This window comes from Acartia tonsa, chromosome 8 (assembly GCF_053477335.1).
Source record: "Acartia tonsa isolate MP-2025a chromosome 8, ASM5347733v1, whole genome shotgun sequence".
Taxonomy (NCBI): domain Eukaryota; kingdom Metazoa; phylum Arthropoda; class Copepoda; order Calanoida; family Acartiidae; genus Acartia; species Acartia tonsa.
Window position 1 is genome coordinate 23,146,988 of NC_137267.1, and position 21,691 is coordinate 23,168,678.

The 21,691-nt window shown below is 33.5% G+C and overlaps 1 protein-coding gene across 5 annotated transcripts in view; it reads right to left on the bottom strand.

The window, feature by feature from the left end:
- The window catches only part of PlexA (plexin A), a 246,742-nt gene that overhangs the window by 20,284 nt on the left and 204,767 nt on the right, over positions 1 to 21,691 (bottom strand). For 3 of the 5 annotated variants that reach the window (XR_013881838.1, XM_080169601.1, XM_080169600.1), the window contains exons 20-31: positions 18,345 to 18,448; positions 14,374 to 14,474; positions 14,004 to 14,082; positions 13,547 to 13,772; positions 13,182 to 13,323; positions 12,603 to 12,691; positions 12,066 to 12,176; positions 7,504 to 8,195; positions 7,113 to 7,194; positions 6,796 to 6,878; positions 6,256 to 6,395; positions 651 to 799 (exon numbers count right to left, since the gene is read on the bottom strand). Coding sequence is in view for 4 of the 5 variants with exons in the window: in XM_080169601.1 (XP_080025727.1) it covers positions 651 to 799; positions 6,256 to 6,395; positions 6,796 to 6,878; positions 7,113 to 7,194; positions 7,504 to 8,195; positions 12,066 to 12,176; positions 12,603 to 12,691; positions 13,182 to 13,323; positions 13,547 to 13,772; positions 14,004 to 14,082; positions 14,374 to 14,474; positions 18,345 to 18,448 (1,998 nt within the window). In the remaining variant the exon portion in view is untranslated. The remainder of the gene's footprint in view (positions 1 to 650; positions 800 to 6,255; positions 6,396 to 6,795; positions 6,879 to 7,112; positions 7,195 to 7,503; positions 8,196 to 12,065; positions 12,177 to 12,602; positions 12,692 to 13,181; positions 13,324 to 13,546; positions 13,773 to 14,003; positions 14,083 to 14,373; positions 14,475 to 18,344; positions 18,449 to 21,691) is intronic. The other 2 variants (XM_080169604.1, XM_080169603.1) reach the window with 1 other exon arrangement.

Here is a 21,691-nt window from a genome sequence, read left to right on the forward strand (position 1 = left end):
TTTGCTGAAACTTCCGACTTTTAAATAGCTTTAGACGGCATAAAATCTATTAGAACGGGTATGTATATTGTACAAATAACTAAATTAATATAAATGGATATAGAATATTATGTCAGGGTAAAAAAAATCTTCAATTTAGGTTGCTAATATGGAACTCATTTATTGGCCAGTTCGTTCATGCAGTAGGAAGGAAGGGGATATGGTAAAGGGGGTGAACATGAATAGCTGGCATAACATCCAAGCAATAATATATTCATTATACTATAAAGCTTGTATACAATAAATTAAAAAAGAGTAAACTACAGATTTTCTATTGTAAAATGTCGTTGGTTTCACACAACTTAGACTTCCCAACTCTGTCTCATCTGTACTGCTTGTTATAGTTGATATTTTATAATATGAAGTTTTTGATTCAAAATAAATAAAGAAAATAGACCTTGAAGGGAACAGTGCGAGTTTTATTAATATATCCAAAAAAAAGTAAGAAAATCACAAATAATTGACAATTGAAGTAAAATCTATCAAAAAAATTTCCCCAATTTTTGATTTCATAAGTGTATATAAATAATAATAATAATAATTGAAAGTTTGATAAAAAAAACGTAGGAACTGGCTGCATTTCATGTCCCGGACAATATTCTAATAATTACCTGGTGTTTGATGGCTTGATAGAGCATGTAGAGTGGCTCCCCGGCGCACTCGTGCAGGAACTTGTACAAGAGGAAGGTGAACCAGGCAGACAACATCTTCTCAGCCACACTCTCCGTACGTCTCAACAACAGCTTCGGGTGGGATTTGCCTGAAAAAAAGTGGAATTGATAATGGACACGGTATAAAAATATAAGGGGGTATTTTTTCGCGTATTTTCCGTAAAGTTGGGTGTCAAATGCTCTTATTAATTCATTTGACTAAATGGTTACACCCAACTACGCGAAAAAATAAACCCTTATTAAAAATTTGGAGGACAAATAGATTTTCTCAAGATAATATACTGAAAGCAACAATTCCTACAATTGTATGATGATGATAAACAAAATTGAACGTTTTGTTGAATATTTTTAACATTTTGTAAAGAATTTATAATATTCCCCTCAGTTCAGGAGAAAATGGTTTATTAATGGAAATACAAAATGTTATTATTATTTAGACTTAGAAATAGAACTAATTTATAAAGGGATTCTTAAAGTAATTTTACATGTAAGATTGACCTAACAAGTGTATGTTTTTATGCCGCCTTTAGACAAATGTCTCTCGCAAAATTTTTGAAATGGGCATCAATAACAAAAATCCTCCTGTCCAATGAGATGCAATATCCAAATTTTGCTATAAAATATTAGCGATTATTAAACGTATAACAGTGAAACTTATGTCGGCTACGGGTTGATTTTTAAATATTCCTTATGCCTGATAAAAAAGTACATATTTTCTATCCCAAGAAAATCTTTGTGTACACAAAAAATAAAGTGGTGCGAGTTCCCTTCCCACATTTATAAATCATTATAACCGCATAGTGTTACAATAGCATAAAACCCTCACCCACTAAAGCCCAATCGATACAGCGGTTACCATGATCTTGAGCTTCTTGGAGACGGAAAAACAACTACTTTTTAATTAAACTAGCGACCGCGCCCCTAGCAGCCTTTAGGGGATGGGAAAAAATCGACCATCCTACATTTTCAATTTAAGTTTTCACAAGAAAAAGGTAAAATAAATATTTTTTTTTGGGGGGGGGGAGTCATTTTTATTGCGAGGGTGGAGATACCCTCCTCCAAAATACTTCCCTGAACCAATAAAAAGCTTCACCGTAAAGCAGAACCTTATCGGAACAGCAATTAGCGAGATCCTTCGCTACAGAATAAAATCATAGGATGGTTGTGTCTTAAAGCGAAAATTTTATTCGGATGTGATATTATACGGTAGTAATTGCACACCAAATAAAGTAGAATATGGGAATATGAGCAAATATTTTATATTAGGTTCTAGAAACAGGCAGGGAAAGGACAATGTTTCTGAAATAATACGCTGCTATTTTTACAAGATTCGAGATTGGTTCATTTTAGCTGCATACTTATTTTATAGTGATTTACATACAAGCCTTTTTTTGATTTTTTTGTTCATGTAATAAAAAAATATAAAAGTAGAGAATACCTTGTATTTTCATTAAGACCATCGAAAATATTAACTTATTTATTTACTTTTCCTTCCATAAAACTCAGATTTTTACAGGGATACACGGATGGGACAATAGAAATTAGTTTCATTCCAGCTCAAAAGTCTTTAATTACTGCAATACTTGGCCGTTTGGTAAGTGCAAATTTTCTTGAATGGTATTAGATAAATGGATTTATTTTTACTCTTGAAAGTGAAACTTGTAGCCGGCTAAAATAACGATCCCACCAATCCACTGCCTTTACCCCATCCCCTCCCCTCCTAATGGTTAATCGAACTGACCAATAAATAATGCCCATGACGACAATTTTTCCTCTGTCATAATATCCACGTATATTCTATAGCCATTATTGGATAAAATGATTTTCTGGAGAAAATATGCTAAATAAAATGTAATATAGTAATTAAAAAAAATTAGATCCGTTGATTTACCTGTCCTTTTACCCTACGCTTATTTGTATTGGTTTATGCTATTTTGTGTCTGAATATCGTATAATTAATCAAACAAAGTACTATTGAGAAAAATATTATTATAAAAAGAACGACTGCTTTCCTAACAGAAGCTCATAGACAAGAATTTATTATTGTAGAAAAAGAATATTATAAAGTTGCTAAATAACAGAATAGTAATTTACAAAGATTTTAAGAAAATATTCGATAAAGCACCCCCAATCATGACAAACAAAATTAAACCACCTCTAGAATTTAAAGGTTTGAACGCTGCAAGCTTGCATACATAACTCTATCGAGTAATAAAGTTTAAGACAAACAATGAGCGAATATGTATACTAAACTTTAGGGACCAGTGTTATTTACAGTCCAATGTCCTCTCCCTCCCTTACAGCAATTCTAGACTATATAGCCTTATTGTCTTTGGAATGACCATTCCAAATATCAAAACAAAGTAATTATTATATAAGATTAAAATTCACTATCCAAAAACCTAAACCTAAAATTAATCGTTATAGAATAGTTATTCTACCTTCACCTAATAGTGTAACAGAAAATATCTAGTGCTTAATTATATATTATAATAGAAATTATATAACTAAGATTAAGAGCATTAGGATTTTCAGATCTTAAGAATATTAATAGATGTACTATTGGATTTTTTATATAAGCAAACTTATTTAGGTAAATTAGTCATAAATGCTTTGTAATGGTCCTTAAGGAGGTTTTAGACTATTTTCCATCTCTATATTTTATTGCATATTTACAAATATATAAAAAATAGAGCCTGGCATTGCAGCAAGTAGTAATAACATCCACGGAGGGAGGGGACATTGGGCTGATAATTATACTATTAACCCAAGTTTTAACTCCTTTATCTTATTCGTTGATTCAGAAATTTTGGTTCCTTTTACTAATTTTTGATTGGTTGGTACAAACCTATTTGTGTCTAAATATTTCAACCAATAATTTTAATCTACAGAAAAGGTAATCTTATTATATTGGAAATGTTTATTAATTCATGGCTACTGTCTTATCCCCTAAGATCCCTGAATAATAACTAAAGATAAAACTAAGAGAAAGAGTTATATATTACATTTTCTACTTATCATCAAACTAATTTTCATTTCTCATCCTTTCTGATCCCCTCACTTAATCCTTCTCTCCTCCCACCTCTTACAATCATAGATAGGTAAAGAGGTAGATTTTGGAACATTTGTACACAGATAAATAAAAAATGAAGAAAGTCAATAGGTATCAGCTAATGAAACTTCTATTAAAAGAGTTAGCAATGTAGATTAAGAACTGAAATTGCACAGAAAATTAAAGAAATCGCCCCCTAAGTTAAAATTTAACCTTTAGTTAAGGGGACATTTTTTTCGTGTTTTTTTTCTGTTAAGTCAAATGCGCTTATTAAGTCAAACTGTTAATAATTTAGACCAAATGTATATGTACTTTAAAAAATTAAGACTAGGTTGTTACCAAGATATAACTGATCATATTTTCAACCATAAATATTTTCTTTTATTGTGAAACTACCCCACCCCCTACATATACATACTTCATACATCATAGATATCCTAAAACTTTTCTTACTCTTTCGATGTTTTCTTGTTGTAGCTATTAGTTTTTTATAGCAAGATACAACAAACAATGTCTTTTTTAAAAGTAAAAGTTGATCCAAAATTTTTTGGACATATTTTTTATTCTATATTATTTAAAAGACAAACAGGTTGGAGCATTAACACAGGGATAAGACAATGGCAGATAAATTGATGTACATCCCCAATGATGATACATAAAATTACCTATTATGTAGATTTCAATAAATGGTTGGAACGTTTTGCCACTCAACTAAGAATCTCACCAATCAAAATTCAATACAAGTCCCCAAAGTTGATGAGCCAACTAATAAGAAAACGTTATTATAAAACTTTGGGGACTAGTGTAATAAACATCTCATTGTCCACTCCCTCACATTAGCCTAAACTTGATTAAAGAACATTGGCATCATACATTGTAATTTTTATTGTTGATTTATATTAACACTCATTTTTCTTTTTATGATCAAGCGGAATTGTTGTGTAGGAAATAGAATTAAGGTTTTTATCATTTTATGTTTTTCTTACTATACATACACATACACAGAAATATACAATAATATATGTATATATATAATACATTAAAATAAAATTAAATTAGTTTAAACCACAAAACCATGAATCTTAGGGACGATAAATTGTTATCTATACCCAATGACAATAACAGACTTACCCCTTCGGTAGGTTAAAATTATGAGATAAAAAGTTTGGACACTTCTGGTCTGAAACCAACCAATGAAAATTCAATAAAGGTGCTCAAACAGAAGATTTATCGTCTATTGTCCTTTCCATCACATTTTTTTCATATACAAACAAATCAGTTTTAAATTTCCTTTTTCAAGAAAGATGACAAAGGATTATTGGATGAAATGTAGAGTATGCCAGGGATCTAAAGGGATAAGACAATGGCCAATAAATTTATGTACATGCACAATGATGATACACAAAATTACCCCCTCTGTAGATTGCAATTAGAGGTTGAAACGTTTAATTGGACAAAAACTTTGGGGACTAGTGTAATAAACAGCCCAATGGCCCCTTCCTCCCTGAGAGTATGCACTTTATATGGACACTACATTAGCAGGGATAAAAAGAACAGCAAATGATGTTAGTATCGATACGGCACGAAGATAAGTTCTCAATAAAAAGTATGAGTATAATTACAATAGGTATTGTACTTTTAAGGGAAGCTTTATGGATGTTTTGGGATGGTTTTCCTGACCTCCCATGCTCACCTCAGTCAACTAGTCTATTTTTAAAAGCAGAAAAACAAATCAGATGAGCAAAGAAAGCACTTTGATAATCTTTTATATGTGCTGTTGATAACCTACACATAACATGCCGCTTTAAAGGGTGCTTGGTTCAGTCGTTTGGCAGCTGGCAACCTTTTTTCACAAATTTTTGAAGTTAAATGTACCAGGATCATTTCTCGTTGAGCTACACTAGATCCTAACATTCTAATACATATTTTGTCTCAATAAAGATCATTTTAAGAAATACATCTAATCCCTTTCTTTCTGAATTGCAGAATTTCAAAAAAATGTGAAGGTTTGAAACGATTGTTAAAATGTCAATATTCTAAAATCTGGATTCAATGATCTAGGCTAATGGCTTGTGTCATACCAAGGACGTGAAAAAAATGCATTGGGATTTTTATATAAAGTATTATAACATGCAGAATAACTGATTTGACTCAAGTAAAAAACAATCCAATGTTTATAATACTTGTATATCTTCTTTAAACACTATTCCAGTAGGTATGGGTTCTAAACCGATTAACATCGTATTATAGAAAACTTTCTACAAATAATAAACTAAAAATCATTTTACTACCCGTGGAAAGATGTCTATAATACGATGCGATAAATAACTACCAGTTTAAAAAATAAAACAAATAAAAAATGAGAATGATAATATATATTATTTTGAAAATATAAATGAGATAGCAATGTTAAAATACCTGCTCCGGAAAAAAAGATATCAAATAGATAGAAAGGCAAAAATATAATGGATATTATGATGATGATATTTGTACCTGAATTATTACCTTCCATGCACCGTTCAATAAGGTCTGCCAGCAAAGTTTTCAGGATCTCAGTACAATATTCCATCCTGCTCTGTAGTGTCACCATGATCAGGCTGGCCACGTTAACCCTGTCCCTCATAGAGAAATACCTACAAAAAATGTATCCTAAAGTAACGGAATTGTTTAAACAAATTAAAAATAAAATATATCTTAAAATATAAAGTAGTAAAGTTTTTTTTGTCTGTAGCTTAAGATTTCTAAAACTACTGAATCGATTGAGTTATCCATTGTGGTGAAGCTTTACATTGGTCCCAGGATGGTTTTAGACTATTTTCTTAATTTCCCTTTCAAATAGAGAGATTCTAAATGTTAGTAGCGCAGGTACTAGTAAGTTTTATAAAGGGATAAAGTTATTAGGTTCCAATAAAAATGCCAGGTAGAATTAGATATCTGAATTTCTAAAAAGCTATACTGAATTTATCTTGGATATTTGCTATTAAAAATAGAAAGACACAAAAACAAGATGTAAAAAGTAGTTACGCTACTTACCTATTAGACTCTAATGTTCTGATGAAAAGTAACAAGAAGGTTTTGTTCATAACAAGCTGACCGAACAACCGAAGTCCCTTGTCCTTAAAAAATAAAACATAATATTATAACTAAGCCTCCAAAAAAAGCTCAGAAAATTTTAATGATATTAGACAAAAGTTTAATACCAAATCAATTAATGAATCAATAAAATAATTTTTTTTGTTATTGAAACAGATAAAAACTGTCAATAAAATTCTATTTATAAAACTTAAATGATATCATTTGAAATAGGTCCTAAAAACCAAATCATTTTGTTAGTAGCTATAATAATTTACCTTTCTCTGTAGGTCAGGACGGTCCCACTGTAGGACTGTATGATCCTCAATACCGGGGAACAGGATTTTTATACAATAAGTCCTAAATACAAATATTTAAATTATAGAAAAAAATTTAAACCAACGAAATTTGGGTTGGCGTGAATTAGAGATAAATTATGGTAAATGCTCTTATGTATATATTGTCTCCTCTCTTAGCAATCCAAATCTAATTTTGGATTTATATCAAAGGATGAGTTAACAAAAATACCTACATTAAAAAGAAAAGGTTATCTTTAAAACATCTCCTATTAATTTTATATCAATTACCCATGTCTTACAATATACAGATTTGTAACATTAACCCTAAGACCCTTTTCTCTGTTGACATTAGATGACTGAATGATTGTACCTGTAATCCAGGAATGGGATACCAGCAGTCTGTACCTCGCAGCCAATCTCCGTGATCTCTGTCTGCAGCTCCGCGAAGGCCTCCTTGCATTCGGCGGCTACACGCAACTCCAGCACGTCCATCTGCTCCTGCATGTTCTTGAGCACGCGCACGCTCTCGCTGCTCTTGCGCCGGTAGGCAATCAACACCAACATAGTGATGATGATTAGGATAGCTCCCAGAGCAATTAGAATGATGAGAAGATAGGTGGGGATTAAAGCATCGTTTTCGTTATAGTCCAACTTTCCGACGGTGTACCGTAACTTTTCGCCAATCATAACCACAACATCGGGCAGCTGGTTGGGATCGCTTGAACCGTCGGGAAGCATGGCGGCTGGCTGGTGATCCGGCGGCTTGCAGGTCAGCTGGTTTAAGCTGACCGATGTGACGTTACACATTTCTGTGCCGATTTGAACAAGATAATCTGAACTTTTAGCCGCTCTGTTTAGGTTATTACCATCCAGGGTTAGGTAATCTGACTTGTACACCTTGACCCCGCCGGGATCTGCAAATCTGTTGAACTCCGGGTCAGGGAACATATACACCTTTGGGGTCTTGTGCTTAGACAGGTTCTGGACGCTTTCAACATTGTCCATAATGAAGCCATAGTCCAGACGAAGGGTGGTTGGGTTGCTCAAATCGGTCCAAGCGTCCTTAAAAAATTAAGAAGTTAAAAATTTCCAAATAAGGTTAAGAAGAACAATATAAGATATATAAGAACCAAAAAATATTTATGGAAAAAAGAGAAGTATTAAAATTGTCCGGTACCTACTAATTTTAGTTTATAGGCATGATTGATTGATTGATTAGCCTCCAGAGCTACATCTTGTCAGTCTCGAATTTTTTCTGTTCAGGTTATGCCCTCGTCAATAGATAAAAAGTCTGCCGCCTGTTTAGGTTGGGTCCAAAGGGATAAAATGTTGAGGTTGGTCGGGTTATTTGGGCAGTTGAACAGTTGATTGGTGTTGTGGGGTGAATTGTTGCAAAGTGGGCAACAATCGTCGATATTTGAATTTATTCTACTCATATAAGAGTTTAGTGTTCTGCAGTAACCAGATCGCAGTTGTGATAGTCTGGATCTGGTGAATCTGGGTAGGTTGGCTTCCTCCCTGTTCACCTCAGGAGGGGTTGCATTGAGGACTTTGTTGGGGGGGTATTGTGCCAGGGCCTTTTGCACGCCTGTGGTGTGAATAACCTTTATCTTGGCCTTTAGGTCATCCTTATTCACAGGTAGAAGATTTTCAATGTCTTTCCTAAAGTGCTGGATTGTAGGTTTCAGACTACGTGGGGGGAGAGGCTTAGTTGTTAGTCTGAAACCAGGGTGGTCTTGGACATGGTTGGTCAACAAGTATTGGCAGGTGATCATCCTACAGTGGTCCTTGATTGGGATGATTTTAGATTCTCTGTGCAGGTGCTGCTCAGAGGCCATGGCGAGGTTGCCTGTGACAACTCTGAGAGCTTGGTTTTGGGTGGTCTGGAGTTTAAGCCAACTGGTATCTGATATAATTGGGCTCCAGATTGGAGCTGCATACTCTAAAACACTACGACAGATGGATTTGTAGGTTAGAGCAAGGGTTTCAACATCTTGTCCCCATGTTGAGCCTGCCAAGGATTTCATCAGATTTATCTTGGTCTTAGCAGAGTCTGTGATGTTTTTCACGTGGTGTGAGAATGTGTACATGGTGTCAAATGTGACACCAAGTAGCCTTGGGGTAGGTTCATGGGGTACAACAGTATCCTTCATCTTAATTTCTGGGATCTCTTTAAATTCTTTGGTGTCTGGTGTAAAGAGTGTGACCGTTGATTTTGTGGGAGAAACCTGTAGTTCTCTCTCTTCCAGAAATGTAAGAACCTCAGGGATGTACTTGTTTATGGCTTCGGCAAGACCTGTATAAGGCTTACCTGTGGCATAAATGCTAATATCATCAGCATATTGTACAACTTGGATGTTCTTGGGAGGTTTAGGAAGATGTCGAAGGTAGAAATTAAACAGAATGGGGGAGGTGACTGCCCCTTGTGGTACTCCAGATCTGTTGTTTCTGTGTTTAGATCTTTCATTTCTGAAGTTAACTACAGATTGACGACCTTTCAGATAACAACAAAACCATCGTTTGAGACATGATGGAAGTGTGGTTTGATCTAGATCCTTGAGCAGCTTGTCGTGGTTTACCATGTCAAATGCTTTTCTCAGGTCTATTTGGAGTAAAACAGTTCTGTCTGGTCTCTTGGAGGCTTTTTCATTAAAGCCTGTGGCGACTTGATCATTAAACTCATTCAAAGCTGATACTGTTGAATGGTTCTTCCTGAATCCGTGCTGGAAAACTGGAACTTCTAAATTGTCTGTTAAAGTGGGAAGTAAAAGTCTTTCTAGGATTTTGATTGCTGGACAAAGTAGGGAGACAGGTCTGTAGGAATCAGAGATGTTTGATGGTTTGTTTGGTTTTAGGAGGGGAATAATTATGGAATTTTTCCAGATGTCAGGTATTATGCTGGTAGACACTGATAGGTTGAAGATTTTAGTTAGGTATGAAATACCATTTGGTCCAAGATGTTTCAGGTGTAGGTTGGAAATGTTGTCTGGTCCAGCCGCTTTAGAAGCTTTGCATGATTTTATCGCCTTGTCTGTGTCTTGGTAGGTGAAAGAGATTGGGTTATCCAGATCATTTTTCTTGATGTTTTTAGAAACTGATCTTGACTGCTTGGAACTGATATGTCTAACAACAGATGTAAATTGTTTGTTAAAACCGTTAGCAATGTCTCTGGCAGAAGAGATATATCTACCTTTGAATTTTATTGCTTGATTTTGAGAGCTAGTTCCTTTACCATTCAGATTTTTAATCAATTTGAATAGTTTAGTTGAGCAGCCTTTGCTAATGTCACTAATTTTCTCTCGCCATTTTGTTTTCCGATGTTGACTAATCTCTGTATAGATGTCTCTATTGAGAGCGGCAATTTCAGCCGAGTGTGGATCATTAGCTCTGAGCTCATCTCTTTGTTTTATTTTGGCAGCTGTGGCTGAGGGAATTTCTGGAACTATGTCCTTTATTCTGCCCCCAGGTATGGTTTTCTTGGATGCTTTATTTATAATTTTCCTGAACTGTTTTTCAGCTGTGTGGATAGAGTCACCATTTTCAATATCAGGTAGATTTTCAAATGCTTCTTCAGTTAATGATGTGAATTTACCCCAGTCAGCTTTTTCAAAATTTATAAAATTTCTGAAATCACTTTTGATGGGTGTAATTTTGGTGCTGATCTTGATAATGATTGGCAGGTGATCTGATCCAAGACTTGTTGTTGTTCTCCATTCCGTGCTGTTAATAAGTGAGATTGAGGCAAGAGAGATGTTGCATTGCCGTTGGATGGAAGTCTGGTTGGCATGTTCTCATTTAGCACACCATAGGGTGAGTTCCCTATAATTTCAGCTAGGTCTGAACCTCTGTTGTCCTGGATGCTTGAATGCCAGAGTGGATCATGAGCATTAAAGTCACCTAAGACCAAAGAGTCTCCTGCTGGGAGATAGTCATTGAGCTTGGGTTTAAAACCAGGTGTACAGCTGGTAGTAGGAGGAATGTAAATGTTAATGATGTTGGTGTCTCCCACTAGAATACCTAAAGCTTCTGTATGGCCGTCTGATGGAAAATCTGGTAGCATTTGGAACTGTATTGTTTTGTGTATATAGATGATGAGTCCACCCCCCTTATCGGAGAGTCTATCTTTACGTATCATAGTAAAGTTTGGAATGGTTGGAGGTGTTAAATTACAGTTCAGCTTCGATTCTTGAATGACAGCAATCTTTAGTTGGTGTTTATGTAGGTATTGTATTAGTTCGGTTAATTTACTTCTTATTCCATTACAATTCCATTGAAGGATTGGTAGTTCATATGCTTCACTGTTATGTATTTGCAGGATAGGTTTAACATTTGATGAGGATGTAGTTGAAGGTAAAGTAGATGATGAAGTTGAAGTAGTAGAGGATAAAGTTGATGTAGTTGATGGTGGTGAAAATGATGTTGTTGATAAAGATGAAGAGGATGTAGTTGAGGTTGAGAGGATGCGAGGAAGGCCAGGTAAACAGCTGGAGCATGTGTATGAGGTATTGTCATAATCTTTATAAGATTTTAATTTGCTGCAATTGTTAAGTTTGCGGCAATGGACCCATTGATGACAGATGGTGCATTTTACTGATGTTGAATTTGTCGAGAGTTTGACATTGCATACTGGGCATATCCAGGTAGGTTTAGGTCCTGGGTTGGGTTCAATTCCGGCCATCAGCAATAAGATTCTGACCAGTCCTGCCGGCATCGGCTGGTCAGTTAGTAGAAAAATTCATAAATGACTGACTTGATGTCCTCTGAGAGGAGTAGGGTAGAAGACTTTGCTGGGCTGCTGTTGTTGTTGCACTCCAGGTAGATGCACCTCGTACAGGCTCTTCCTCGACATCAGTTTATAGGCATAGCTATGCTTGGATTCCTTCAGCACGAAATAAATAATATCTAATAGTCGAATTTTTTTAAAATCTTTACCTGGGTGAGTGTGTCGATTGCTGGAGATTGGCAGTACATCATGGTGTTTGTGGCAACCTGGCAAGGTCCTAGGTGTCTAGCTCCCTCGTGGAGTACATAGATACTTGGTTCCTAATATAATAATATCATTAGAGTCATGGTAACACCCTGGCAAGGTCCTATGTGTCTAGCTCCCTCATGGAGTACATAGATACTTGGTTCCTAGCATAATAATATTATTAGAGTCTTGGTAACACCCTGGCAAGGTCCTAGGTGTCTAGCTCCCTCATGGAGTACATAGATACTTGGTTCCTAGTATAATAATATTATTAGAGTCTTGGTAACACCGTGGCTAGGTCTTAGGTGTCTAGCTCCCTCATGGAGTACATAGATACATAGTTCCTAGCATAATGAAATATAAAGTAAAATATTGAGGTATGCATTACAATCTTTAAACATTAAAATCAGTCAAAGAAATTTGCAGTCTATTTGGGCAAATGAAAAACAACAAAAAACAGTTTTTATAGTGGGTATCACCGTAATAAACAAAAAATATACCTGGATGTATTGAAAGTCTGTTCCTACAACTGTAATGTTGACACCTCCAGATGGAATACCACGCGGAATCTTTGTCTGACTTGTGGTTCCTTAAATACAGAAAATGTAGCCTAATATTCGTATATAAGAGTAACAGGACCTGTGTGTGTGTGTGTACCAAAGGATCTCGCTAAATGCAGAACCAATATGGTTCTCCTTTTACAGTGTAGCTTCTCATAGGTCCTGGTAAGGTTTCTAGCTATTTTGTGGGAGGTTACCACCACCATCTAAATGAAATTCGCCTCTAGAAAAGATGACCCCCCAAAAGCAACTAGTTAGTAAACATTTAATATATTCATTACACAAATGCACTCATTCCCTCGGCCTGTCTCTTAGATTATACTGAACATACAATAGGAGATTTAAAGGGATAAGACAATTACCAAAGATGATACAAAAAAATTGTCCCTTCTGTATATCACAATTAGTGGTTGAAACGTTTCGACACTTAACTTAATAAACTAACCAATCAAATCATAAAACTTTGGGGACTAGTGTAATAAACAGCCAAATGTCCCCTCTAACCCTGACATACGATACCTGAGAAAGCAATTTCTATGGTAGGATCCTGGACATACTCGAACCTCTTGCGCTCCAGGACCCTGGGCTTGCCGTGGTCGAACTGCATACTCACGTCCAGCTTCTGTGGACGGGGGGACCGAGAGGTTACACAAACAGCAACCTTGAAATGAAAATGGATTATAATAAAAGCAAAGAAGATAATGAAAGAAAGGAAAAAGGTTTGTTAAGAAACAAGGATCGCAACATTCATGAGTAGCAAAGCACAAAATAATGGGTGACCAAACATGAGCAGTTATTTAATTTTCATAGGAAAGAAAAGGAAAGAGATAATAAGTCATAGAATTTCAGTTTTTATACCAACGGCAAAAACGGCAAAAAAATACCTTTTTCTTAGTCTTGATAATCCTACAGCTGTAATTGCCAATGTAGGCCTCGACGTGACTGCCCGCATTCAGATACTCTCCCTTGATGCGGATCTTGGTCCCGCCGGACTGTGGTCCGTGACGCGGCTCAATGTCGGTGATGACGGGATCGATGAAGGTGTAGTTAGTGCGACTCTCGCCGCGGAAGTTCTTGATTTTGATCAGAATGGGTCCACGTCTTGAATCCCTGCAATTTAGCTAATCTTAAACCTTGTCATACTAGAGATGTTAAAACTTGGACAGGTATTTGATACGCAAATCACGTGATGTTTATTTAAAAAAAGAATAACGAATGCCTTGGCCCATGTTATTAAAAAGATAGTTGTCACCGAATGTCAACCTTTTCCCTATAAAGCGTCCTCTGTCTGTTCTTTAATATCTCACAAACGACTGTTATTGAAAAAAAGAAGGTACTTACTTGATGCCGGGTCCATCCACTTTACAAACAATCTTCTTGGTTTTCTCGTACAAATGGGGGTATGGAGCACACGCCATACCTGAGAATAAAAATATTTTCCTGAAACTTATTGTTAGGAGGCAAAATAATTTTCTATATGTGATATATTACTTGTCCTCTATTCTTAAAGAAGAGGAAGTTGGTTTTTGGGTAATAACCCTAAACTTGGGAAACTTCACATAGATCCTGGTTATAGGCTATTCTATTTATAGATTCAAGTTTTGGTATGGTTTTAGTCTATTTTCCTGCACATCCCTTCCCCAAAGAATTCAAAGCTTCTTGATGCTTATGGCACAACCAATAGTATATAGATGTTATAAAAAGAACTTACCAGCAACAGTCACGCCTCCAGAGATGTCATCAAAGGTCTTGCCCAGGTTGACTCCATTAATTGTTATATTAGTGCCTCCCTCCCAGGGACCATACTCAGGACTAGAGGGTTAGTCATTGATGAGAATTTAATTTAGCTAGAGTTTAGTTGATTTTTTAGAATTAACATGTTTTCTGCCATTGGGAACATGGAGAAAAGGAAAACACAATTTCCATTGAGAAATTTACTAATTTTACTTTTGTTACGTTCTCTAATTGTTTTTTAACCCTGCTCTCTATTAAGTCCTCTCACCATGCTCTCTATTAGGTCCTCTTTCCATGCTCTCTATTAGGTCCTCTCTCCATCCTTTCTATTCGGTCATCTCTTCTTGCTCTCTGTTCGGTTCTCATTGCATTATCTCTATTTAGTCCTCACTTTAGGCTCTCTATTTGGTCTGATCATCTTGCTCTTTAGTTGGTCCTCTCTTCATACTCTCTAATAAGTAGGTCTTCTCTCCTAGCATCCCTGCTTTATTATTTGTTCTATTCTACATAATTTGAACATAAAAATGCATAAAAACATAACACCTAATATAATCTACAATGCAAAATGTAATGCATTGAAATCACACTCTTCTGTAAAGCAATCAAGATATGCCATGCAACCAAAATATTAAGATCAGTTGAGTGTTCAACTGATCCTCAATATGATGTTAGGAATAAATTCCATTATACTGTAGAGTAATTTTGAATAAAGAAAGATTGTTTAAAACAAAAATAAATCAATTAAGTGTTATAATAAGATAACATTGTTTAGCAACCTTTTTCAAATAAATTGATATCTATTTGATTAAATGTCTTGATAATATTAAGGAACACAGTGAAAAAAAATCAAATATTTGGAATTGCATCAAATCAAAGAGAGAAATATCTGAATACAAATAAGTTAAGAATAGAACATTTAGTTTTAATTTATTTCCAAATTCATAAGAAAAATGTTAGAATGTGTGTTTGTAAAACAATTAAGATCTTAAAAATGGCGGGTTAGGCAGTTATAAATTTAGCTTCTAATTGGTCTTGGGATATTTTTAGTCCATGTACCTAAAGCTTTTTTGCCCTTTATCCAAAGAAAAATAGGGAGATTGAGTAGGATTTTCCTACACTGAACTTCAAATTATAACCCTGATAGCTTATACTATTTGTTTAGCCTCTACTAACCTTCATAGGAGGGGGTGGAAGGTCATGGAAATAGCATAAAACCACCCAAAGACATTTACAGGTCTTCCCTAAAAAGGGCAAACAATTCGGACCAGAAAATTGAGATATTAAGCTTCGAACAAAAAAATAATGGGATAAGAGGATATAAAAAATGAGTACTAAATAATTTTTGCGGCTAAATATTTCCTTTTTACATTTATCATTTCTTTTATTTGTTATTGTGAGTTTATTTCAGGAATAGCAATAAAACACACACACATATACACACAAAATTAGACAAAGATTATTATAAATGTAGTGTTTTCATCATACTGTACAATAGCAGGCTGTTAATGTCTTGTATAAAGTGTTATTTCTCGTGTATAATTTATCATGTAAAAAAATGCCAATGATATCTGATATCAGATGACTGACCCGCGATCTTAGCCGGAGCTAACTCATTTTTACCTAACCCAATCCTTAAATTATATGCCACATTTTTAATATAATCAAAACTTAAAAATGGAACTTACAAGAAGGAGAAATTCAAATCATTAAATTTTGTGAAGTTATGTTAAGACTGGAACTGTCGACATCATGAAAAATATTTAAAATTAACAAGATTAGTTTTTTTGAGGTGGTACATCCATGTCCTTCTGAATGTAGGTGTTCATTTACAGCCACAAAAATATCTTATTATCAAATCATCAAAACTGGAGATAATCGCAACAACAAGTTCTCTTCTCCTTAACTAAACTGCATCATTCAACAAAACTTAAATCGTCATATGTTTGCAATTTTGTCTTTCAGCGAATATGAAGCACATTGCGGATATAAAATTATGTGGAAGTGAAAACACAGCACTAATGTACATTACATAGATGTATATTCTAGTGAGGCTAGGTATAGAATATAAATCAACCCTCCCTCATTTTGTCACAGATAAAAGTGATTAGGATTAAATACTTTTACCAACCTCCCAATCAGCTGTCATAAAATGAAAGAATTTTAAAATAAAACCAGATTTTAACCAAATCTGGAAAATTATAAATTGGTACAACTGTCTCCCCCCCCCCCCTTTCACCCCCCACAATACTTGACTCCCTGGTGAATCCCTGTGGACGCCAATACCCAATCCTCTAGATTCCTGAATTAAAGTCCTTCAAGTACTAGAAAAGTAAATTCGACACATCTCCCTACAACTGTCTATGTATTTCAAACTTTTATCTAACTTACCTTACCTATTTTAGTTCTATTTATTTCATTAAACTAAATGGGTACGTTCCAAAGTCTTGGTGTTAATGAGTTAAGAGATGAAGGGGTTGTAAATCATACTTGTAACCAAAGTTTTATAAACACGTTTTTTCACCCGTGTTGACTTAAAAATATGGATTGGTTGGCTCTAAGTATCAGTATCACAACTTTTTAGCTGATAATTTTTATGTAAAGAAAATGGAATATATTGTTAAAGTACTGTACATTAATACCTTAGTCTATTGCCTTATCCAGTTCTTGTATTTATATTTGTAGTAAAAATGATTGAAATGCAAGATGTTTATGTGTCGTGATTCTAAAAGATGATAGGCTTATTAATGTGGGCCAGATCATCATTAGGATCAAATTCAATTTAATAAAAAAATAGGTATTAAAAACAACAAAAACATGTTTATAATGGACGGCTTTAGTTTCTAGTGTTGGTAATATTTTGTTACATACTTTACTTGCTTTGCTTGAAATTGTATGTGGAATTATTCCTTTAGAATATTTTAAAATTCCAGTATGAATGTTCAAGTTTCTGTATGCTTAAGTATCCATGGATCCATATGGATTTTGAAATATAAGGTAAATAAACCAGACCAAATAATATAAAATTTATGATATAATTTTCCCAATAACCCCCACTATATAGTTCACAATTATTGGATTAAACGTTTGGACCCTCAACTTAGTGATAAATAAATTAAAAACCAATAAAAAATGTTGTTTAGCCAACGAATTCATATCATATGGTCTAATTTTTGTTTTTCAACATGGCAAAATCCTAGTGTTGTGAATGTATGTAAGTGTGAATAGAATGAGTAAATATATCCAATTTGATTGCTCAATATAAACACACACAATTTGCATTATAATAAAAATAGAATATTTTTAAAAGGGGTAGTTGCAAGAAGTGCATTTAAACTTTAATTTAATGAACTGCATATTTTTTCTGTTCATTAGTTTAAACTACATCTTTCAGACATATATTTGAAAGAATTTAAATTTTCTACCAGGTAGTTTAAAAAAATATTTTTAGATATATGCAACTTAAATTGCTGTCCTGTTTTCACAAAAAAAAGCACGACGACTGTTTTGGTTGTGCCTAATTGATTGCTATCTATTGTAATACAAAATTATGTATGTTAGATGGTATTCTTGTAGCTTATGCGTGCAATCAAACTTGTTCAATGCACTTCAAGCTACATTGCCTCTGTAAAACTCGCAACTTATTGTTAAGTGAAAAGCGTCTGAAAGTTGGCGGGAGGACGATTAATTTGGGTCCAGGTAAAATCTTAAAGACCCATAAAAATAGTTCCTAGCCAAGTGCATGACTTAAGTAGGGAAATGCATTGGCCAATAACAGGCAAAAGTCAATTATCAATTCAGGTATAAGTTGAGCAATCAAAGAGTTAGTTATCTGTTGGACATTCTGATAATATAACAAGCAAATGTTTACAATAGAGTCACGGGTTGAGGGAAATACAAATTCTACTATGCAAAGTGGCTGCGCCAATAAAATTAAATCTCATCAAATGCCTAAATGATGTGATCTGAGGTTCTGGACAGGTTTGGTCTCTGTCCAGCCAGGAGACATAATCCTTCCCACCACACTGCTCCTTCACTTCACATTTCTTGGACGCCTGAAAAAAAAATAGTACTGGTTATTGTTAATAGATTTTAAAATACTAGCAGCGAATGCGTCCTAGCATCTAGGGTATCTGTTTTTAAAGAAATAAATTGCCCAAACTCATTCAAAGACTTAAATCTAAAAAAGTAACCATCCGGTACCCATATGAAGTTAAAAAAATGAAATACTTTAATACTTTATATAATAGGATGATTGTGATTAAACGTAACAAATTTTTCTTGATTACTTTGCTTTTTTACTCATGGTTGTTATTATCCTTGTTTTATATTACTTAACAAAATAAACTATAATTTATATAAGATTTATTAGTACCCTGATATTAGCTGTGATGTCTTGGTTTATAAAATGAATGTTGATAAAGGATGATTGAATCAATTTTTTGCACAACATGTGTGCATACAATACAACAAAGTTTTAGAAATATCTTTTTGCCACGTAGTTTTTTAAGTTTAAAAGTTTTTAAAAAAGGCATCATATAAATGTATTATTTGTTAGTTCTAGAAAGTTAATTATGAGTTTAATAAATTTAGAAAAAAATGTATAGGGCCATATAATATTTCATAGGTTGTATTAAATAAACACAACATAAACTGACTGATGTTTTGCAGGATTGAGGGATATAATGTAAAATTAACAAAGGGCAACCTATATCTTTTCTCTTACTAGATAAAAAGATTCAAAAATCAAATAAATATAATTTCTAAATCAAATTGCCGATCATAATATCACTGAGAGACAGGAAATGTTCTATATAATTTTTTTCAAAGTTTTTAATTTTCATTTTTTATGAATAGGATAGAAGTTAAATAGCTTTCCTTGCTTTTAGATACCAATTAATTTTATCAGTCACACAAAAAAAACTTATACTTAGATACAGTAGAAATACCCTTTACTTTGATGCTACGTGTTTGAATATAATGAAATTAATTTTAGCTTGTGTATGTATTATGTAAATGTTGGGTATCTTTTCTTCACTGGGCTACTTCTATACAAAATTGTCCCTGTATTCTATTACGATTCTCTAAAAATAAATCTGCAGCAATACAGGGAGGAAGGGAACATTAGAATCTTTATTATACTGGTCCCTAAAGTTCTAAAATAACATATTCTTATTGGTTAGTTTACCAACTTAGGTGACTTTTATTCAAGTTAATTGGTTTGTTGAGTGTTCAAACCTAAAAACCACTATTTGTAAACTACAGAAGGGGTAAATTTTGTATGTCATCATTGAGGATATAAATCATTTTATCGGCTATGTCTTATCCCTTTAAATTCCTGGTAACAATATAACAATTGCAAAAATCATAAAAAAATGTTTAAAACTAGTTTGAAACATAAAATAATTTTTTAACAGTTATCTAAATTGACTTATTATTGTAAAAATATGTTCATTCATGATTTTAAGTTGCAAAGCTACTTTACAACTAGTTTATTTCTGTATGTTCATAAAAAAACATGATTTTAGTGAAACTACAGAAAATATTTCAGTATTTCCATACAGACTCATGTGTTATTCGTTAGGTAATTTTAGTATCGATGCTATTCCATAACCAAGAGCAAAAATAAAAATCTACTATTCTTATATCTAATCAATAAAATAAATTGCTTCGCTACTTAATGATAAAATCTATTTGTTTTTGAATATTAAACAAATAAAACTAACATAATTTGCATAAATCAATGTGACAATATTAATTCAAATCAATGCACAGTGATCTGAAACAGCACAAATTTTGCTTTTGTTTTTTACGTCATTTTCTTTGCTGCTACTTTAAATAAATAACTGAATTTCTCTTGTCAATGAACATTTACTAAAAAATAACTTTGTCCGTTTTTCTGTCTATCCGTCAACCTATTGAATTCTGGTTAAAAGTGGTAAAATGTCATTGTAATGGATGCTTTGTTAGATTGGCATCTGAATTTTCTTGAGATGTTTTCCCCATACCCATTAGCACATACTTAGTTTGTCTTTCAATACATTCGAAACATTTTATTTGATCAAAACTTGTTTAATAATAATTTTCTCTCTACCCCAATTTTTTTTGAGTACACCATTTGATTAATGCTCCTATCTCTATGAAGATAATAGGAATTAAAATAATCTTCAATCAAATTTAAAATTAGCAGGGTCTGTTAATTTTTCGCTTTTTATATCAATATATATGGAATGTGGCCTTATGTCTACAGACAACCAACGACCTAAATATAAATGACGTCTGTTTTTGAGCCAAGGCATTTAACATAATCTTACTATTAACATAACAAGCTTGACGGGGTTTATGTCAAATGCTCAAAAGTGTTAGTTTACGAAGCTTGACACGCACGCAAAATTAAAGAAAATAAGAGGGATGGTCATAAATCTACGGCGGTTGGTGAACCCTTTGACCAATATGAATGTTTAATGAAGCGTAATTTTGGTAGTGAAATCTAATGGAAGTCATTTTTTTCCTCACCCAAATTCATCTATTTGCAAATAGTGTTGGAGTAAAGCAACCAAAAAAATTCAAACAGCATAAAAACTCCGCGAGATAGACAAATGATGAAAATCTAAGATTAGGAGCCAGTAACTGTAACAGTAACAGTAAAATTAATCTACAATCCCTACTCCTCCCTCTCCTCCTCTTAATTTCCGTGTACCATAACTATATAAGGGCAAATTTTTTACAAAAAAAATTTCATTGCAAGACCTTTAAATCGCAGTCCTAACCGATGAAAAAATCCCCGACAAAAGCATAAACTTTTATCTGCATTGTAAAAACATATTTCAATCAATACTAATGGTTAAGATAATTCATTTTAGTTAGAATAATTTCAATTTCTAATATTTTTACTTCGTAGAACAGAGCATACGAAGATTTGTATCCAAATGAGATTTTAATCGTGCATTTGTAATGTTAACGAGTAATTCTTGTTTTTTAATCATATTTTCTATTCCCCAATATCCTTGTCATAATTAAGAATGTCTTTTATCAACACATACATAAATGGGTTTAAATAATATTAAAGTTTTATTTTTACCCAAATGTTATTTTTACATAATTGCTTGCCATAATTGATATCAACAAAGTTAAATTTTTTTCACAAGGAAACGTATTAATGTGTTTTATATTTAGAAAAACATTTCATAAAAAATCTAATATTTTGAACAAACTGAATAAATTCAAGGTAGAAGGTCAAGGATTATTCTAAAATATTCTGACCAATTTTATATGGCAAATTTACATTATAAACATTT